The 5,706-nt window shown below is 58.2% G+C and overlaps 1 protein-coding gene across 1 annotated transcript; it reads left to right on the top strand.

The window, feature by feature from the left end:
* Positions 1-153: 153 nt before the first annotated feature.
* Positions 154-4,393, top strand: ANAPC11 (anaphase promoting complex subunit 11). Its single transcript, XM_006912151.3, has 2 exons — positions 154-647; positions 3,978-4,393. The coding sequence occupies exons 1-2, from the start codon at positions 539-541 to the stop codon at positions 4,121-4,123; spliced, it is 255 nt and encodes an 84-aa protein (XP_006912213.1). The 5' UTR covers positions 154-538; the 3' UTR covers positions 4,124-4,393.
* Positions 4,394-5,706: the final 1,313 nt, after the last annotated feature.

Here is a 5,706-nt window from a genome sequence, read left to right as displayed (position 1 = left end):
CTCTCCCCGCCCCTCCTTTCGGGCGACCCCGGCTGGGTGGCGGATTCCTGGGCGAAATAGTGGCAAGCGGGGTTTGAGTCTCTGTGTGTCACCCCCGCATTTGTCACGTCCTTCAAGAAGTGCTGTATGGCACGTTTGCAGTTATCTAGGGCTCCACGCCCTTCCCGCCCCTCCTTTCGGGCGACCCCGGCTGGGTGGCGGATTCCTGGGCGAAATAGTGGCAAGCGGGGTTTGAGTCTCTGTGTGTCACCCCCGCATTTGTCACGTCCTTCAAGAAGTGCTGTATGGCACGTTCTTGCAGTTATCAACGAAAGCCAGCGCGCCTTTGGCGATCTTGGCAGATGCCCTGAGTGCGAGGCGAGCCTCTGGGGCGACCGCGGCCCCTGTCCCAGCCGCCCTCGCCCCTCTCGGCGGCTAAGGGGGTTCCTCAGAGGGCCCCCTGCCTCGGGTAGCATCCCTTGTGTGGTGCCTAAATGCTGAAGCTCTGCAAACTAAGGGCAGCAGGCGATCTCTTTCCTCGCCCGCAGGCTCCACCGCCATGAAGGTGAAGATCAAGTGCTGGAACGGCGTGGCCACTTGGCTCTGGGTGGCCAACGACGAGAACTGCGGCATCTGCCGGATGGCTTTCAATGGCTGCTGCCCGGACTGTGAGTGTCCCCCTGTGCTCACTCTGGAGCTCCACTACTCGCCCTGCCCTGGCGTCTCCCCCAGAAATAGCCGCACAAAGTCCCTGGGTTTTGGTTTCCCGTTCCTCAAGATAAGTTGGCAGAGAAAAGGCAAGCCGCTGGAGCCCGTATTTGTATAATTACCCCATCAAAAGTTTTGTAAGGAAAAATAGTGCAGCCTTTTATGGTGATCACACAGGGCTGGGGAACACGTGGAACAAAGAGATGGGTTAAAACTTTTTATTTGAAAAATTTCAAACAAAAAATAGAATATTATAAGGATACTCACCTCCCACCCCACCCCCCCGCCATTGTGGCACGCAGAGTAACAGTGAGTAACATTCCGTGTTTGCTTGGGGCTTTTGAGGAAGTGTTTTAAGGTAATGGATGACATGACACTGCGCTCCGCTCCCTTCTCTGGCATCTCTAAATGTAAGTCCGCTGTTGTCACATCAGACAACGTGAAGACGATTTCTTAGTGTCACCCCCCATTCCTAGTCTTTGTTCTCATTTTTGCGGTTGTCCCCAAATGTCTTGTTCTTGGGTGGTCTGAGCCAGGGCGTCACATTTGGTGTCTTTGCTCCTTAGCTGTTTGGTCTAGATCAGTCTTTTTCAAGACATCTGACTCCTTTAGGAAGCTCAATGTGTTGTCGTCCTGCAGAATGCCTACCATGTTTTTTTTCAAATTTCTCCTTTGTGATGTCTCTTGCCTTTTTCCTTTGTCACTGGTAGGAGAAACGTGTGATTATACATTTAGGTCCAAAGCAGATTTCTGCACCAGTGAACTGAGATTTTAGTCAGACCCAAGTGAACATAAAGCAGAAGCAAGGGTCAGGGCTTTGCCTAGCGGGCAGGGGCGGCCCCAGGAGGAAGGTGGGGCTTGGGGACTACTGTGGAGAGCTCCTCACTGCCCTGTGAATGACTAGGCCTATTTTGTGGGGCCAGGTGAGTGCTCAGAATCATAACGGGGCTTTGCTTCTTGCAGTGAAATGCAAATCATTGAATTTCAGAGCAAATGCTATTTTATTCTGGGCTTAATCTTTCTATCTGCCTTGGCTGAAAGGAAATCTCACGGAGGAATTAATCCAATCCAATTTGATTCAATCAAATGGGTGGGACTTACTCAGGCAGCCCTTGATCGGCTGTACTTGATCAGAACAGCACCCACAAAGCCCAGTTTTGTTTCATCTATTTTAAATCGTCTTTCCTAAGCGGGATCCAGAAGGAGCAAATTCTTACAACTTTCTAAGCAACATGATTGTTACCGCGAAGGCACTTTTGTGGCCGAGCCTTCAGGAGGGGCGGGCGAGCGACCTGTGTAAAGGGCCTTGCAAGTGCCAGTCCAGCTGGGCTTGTGGCTGGCCATCTCCGCATGTGCCACCTGCCTAGGTGTCGTTGAAGCGGGCCTGCCAGCTGCGGAAAGTAAGGGTCCGGAGTCTGATCTTCGGACCTGCTGGGTGTTAAGTGAGAGTGAGCAGCTGGCTTGTAACGTACAGGGTGTCAGACAAGCCTAAGGTGCCTCGTGTGCAGACTAAGTGGCACCGAGTTCCTCTTGTGAAATGGACTCCTGCGGAAAACCAAGGGCAGCTGTGGCTGTCACAAAGCCACCCCGCCCTGGAGGGCCGGGGTGTCAGTCTGTTGAGAGGTGTTTTAACCGAGGACTTTTATCCAGATACTAGCAGCCCTTGCGTGAGTTGCTGTCCTTGTGCTCATCACATGCCCTGGGCAGGCCCCTTCCTCCAGGCAAGGTCTGCACTGGGGGCCTGGTGTCCTGGTCGGTGGCGAGTGTGGCACCCCCACCAGTGTGCTGGCTGGCTCCTGCTCATGGTTTTCCATCCCGTTTGTAAGGGACTCTAGTTTTTGTAGGGCGATCCCGAGCAGGCTCTTCTGAGGTTGGGAAGGCACTAGGGGTGTGGTGGGCTCTAACCCCGATGCTGAGTGTCACCACCCGGGCTCCTGGCACGGGGCCTGCTCACCCCTCCCCCATGGCCTCAGGAGTAGTGAACAACATCATTTTGTGTTTGACAAGTATGTAGTTTTCTGGTTGTTTTGTCATAAAAGCTTCAGGAAGGGAGTGACAGTTTTGTTATAGAAAGGATTTTTTAAAAGATTGAGAAACACTGCCCCAAACAAGTGAAGAAGGTAGGGCCGAGGCTAGCCCTCCCCCCACTCGGCGGGATGGATACCATGCGCTCAGGGATGGGGAGGAAGCTGCATGTCCTCAGCAGACGCTGAAGCCCACGTTTGTCCCTGACCCAGCACCCACCGTGGTGGCCCGACTGCAAGGTGGGGTGACGCGCAGGCTGCAGGGTGCTGAGGCTGGGTGAGGGCACAGGCCAGGTTCTCAGGCCCTCAATCTGTGCGGGGCAGACACTAAGTGGGGTTTGGAGCTTGGCTGTGGTAGTGTTTCTAAAACATGGCGCAGGCTCATGTGCTTCCACGTCTAGTGTCAAGAGTTAGGACCAGGACCACAGGTGACCAGTACTGGCCTGTGGTCGTGAGCACTGAGGGCATGCGTTGTAAACGGAGCTGCTGCCTCGATGAGATGTCCCCTGTGCAGCAGGCCCCGGCTCGCCCGTGTGGTTCCTCGTGTGTGCAGCAGCGACTCTGGATCCAGCCAGCACTCCGTGGGTGTGGAGGCCCCCAAGTCACTGGCGTGGGGGCGAGGCTCCCGCAGAGAGGGCGGAGCATCGGGCTTCAGCTCCTCCTCGAGGTCCCTGGGGACCCTGCTGGCACAGCTGGCTGGCACGGTTTCTCAGTCTCAGTGTGGGGTGTGCTCTCTGCACCAAGCCTGTGTGTGGAGGTCGCATTTCTGGTGTGGCGCGCTGTGCCGGCAGCATGAGCGTTGCCTTGGAGGCGAGACCCTTTCAGGCGAGAACCGAAAAAGTCGTGGACGGTAGCTCCTCGCTCGTTCCCAGCCTGCAACAGGCTGAGCATAAACTCCAGTGTGCCCAGTTCCCTCCTGTGTACTGTACTGGGTCCCTGCCACCTAGGGGAGGAAACTTCCAGGCCCCAGACCCAGTCTTTGTTCTTGATCAAGAGGGAGAGACGGTGCCTACTCAGATGTGCGCCTTCTGAGCGGGCGCCTGGACATGGCGACGTCACAGCTTTGGCATCTCAGGTCCAGCGGCCAAGCTGCCCTCACCTGAGGGGTCGCCGCAGGTCTTCGCTCAGGGCGGCCTTGTGGCAGAATTGGCCGCAACACACTCCTGAAACGTCTTCCCTGAGGCCCTGCCCACCCGTGCGCCTCCTTGCTACCTGGCTTGTCACATGCCCTCTCTGACCCGCACACCCTCTCCGTCCCCTGTGCAGGCAAGGTGCCGGGCGACGACTGCCCCCTGGTGTGGGGCCAGTGCTCACACTGCTTCCACATGCACTGCATCCTCAAGTGGCTGAACGCGCAGCAGGTGCAGCAGCACTGCCCCATGTGCCGCCAGGAGTGGAAGTTCAAGGAGTGAGCCGGCCGCTCGCCGCCCCCGCGCAGACGGATGCACCCCAGGCCGTGACAGGGCGAAACGAGACTGGACCTGTGCTGTCTTCTTCATCACGATGTTGACACTTTTATTGCATAAGGAAAACTCATTAAAGCGCCTGAGCCTTGCTGGAGGCCTCTGGCTGCCTGTTTTCCTGGTGCTTGATGCGTCCAACGGCCTACGTGTGTGTTGTTATGAAAACTCATGAATAAACATCGCTGCGGGGCTGCTGAGGCCCTGAGTCACAGTCCCCGATGAGAGGCGTGGGATGAGCTGGGAGAGCCCGGGGCAGGAGCGGCTGGCTCGGGCTGGAAGGGCCGGTGCCGCAGAGGCCCTGAGGTCTGTTCTTGCCAACAAGCAGCAAAGGAACCTTGGTGCTGAGGCCCAGGGCCCATGGGCCAGCTTCTCACCTGACGGAGGCCAGCCTGGGGCCCTGGGGACCGCCCCCAGTCTGGTCTGTGGGACCCTAGCTGGGCACTGCTGGTGGCCACTGCCCACAGTCCCCCCTGCCTGAAGGCTGTCCCAGAGCAGGTGCTGGTCAGGCCGAGGAGGTGGGCTGTGAGGGTGCCACGGCACTCTGCGCCTTCCTTGCCCAAGCTAAAGGTTGGCTCTTCACTGAGGCCGACACCCAGCGTTGGGACCGATGTCCCCAACATCAGGCCGTGTGTCCCTGAGTGTCTGAGGGCCTCCGCCACCTCGGGACGGACAGCTCTTGGGAGGCTCCTTTGGGCTCCTCTGCACCACAGCTCCCGTGGGCTGGCAGGCCCCCGGGGGGGCCACTGTCCCGGCCCCAGGACTCAGGCAGCTTCTGGGTAGAGACGGCTTTAGGCCACGTGTCCCTGTGAGCTGCTGTCCTTTCTCCAGGACCCCCATCCCGGGGTCACTGCCCTGGGCCCTGTAGTAACCCCTTCTATCCAGTGGACGGCAATTCCTGAGTCTGCCTGTCCTCAGCCCCCAGGAGAGAAGACAGGACAGTTCACTTGGAGGGGCAGGCCTCCTGGTCACCCGTGTGGCACCCTCCCACCACCCAGACGTGCCCAGAGGAACAGGCCCGGGGACCGTCGCCCTCACTGAGCCCTGAGATCCAATGCCCCTGCCCAGAAAGCCAGCTGCAGGGCCCCTCGCTGGCTGCTGTCCTGGGAGGACATACCCAAAGGAGGACACATGAACAGGATGTTTGGGGAGCATCAGCAGGGGAACGGGTGCCTGGGCCTAATGTCTGACGTCGCCTGGCAGGGGAAGGCAGGTGGCTCCACCTGGTTCTCCCTCAGGCCCTGCAGACAAAGTTACATCTGGCCTTGGGTCCTGGGCAGCCACTCTGTGCAGTGTGTTCGGATCTGCGGAGCCCCAGTGGGGTCAGGAGGGGGAAGTGGCCTGTGGCCTGCCCCCTGGACTTCTGCGTTTGTTGAGGGTTCTCTCCTGTGACAGAAGTGCCCCAAAAGACCCAGCCTCCCAGGCTTTTCACCATCATCCATTGGGATAGGTGCTCTTAGCCCAGATGGGTTTGCCCCAGGTCACACAGCACCGTGCTGAGGGCCACCCCCACCTCCTGCCACTGGGACTCATTG

This window comes from Pteropus alecto, unplaced genomic scaffold (assembly GCF_000325575.1).
Source record: "Pteropus alecto unplaced genomic scaffold, ASM32557v1 scaffold134, whole genome shotgun sequence".
NCBI classification, from domain to species: Eukaryota; Metazoa; Chordata; class Mammalia; order Chiroptera; family Pteropodidae; genus Pteropus; species Pteropus alecto.
This window is presented reverse-complemented; position numbering and strand designations above follow the sequence as displayed.

What these genes read in the sequence shown, in the direction of transcription:
- ANAPC11 (XM_006912151.3), top strand. Translation starts at nt 539, where the DNA reads ATGAAGGTGAAGATCAAGTGCTGGAACGGCGTGGCCACTTGGCTCTGG. An exon ending in CAATGGCTGCTGCCCGGACT is followed by an intron (nt 648 to 3,977) that starts GTGAGTGTCCCC and finishes TCCCCTGTGCAG; the next exon opens with GCAAGGTGCCGGGCGACGAC.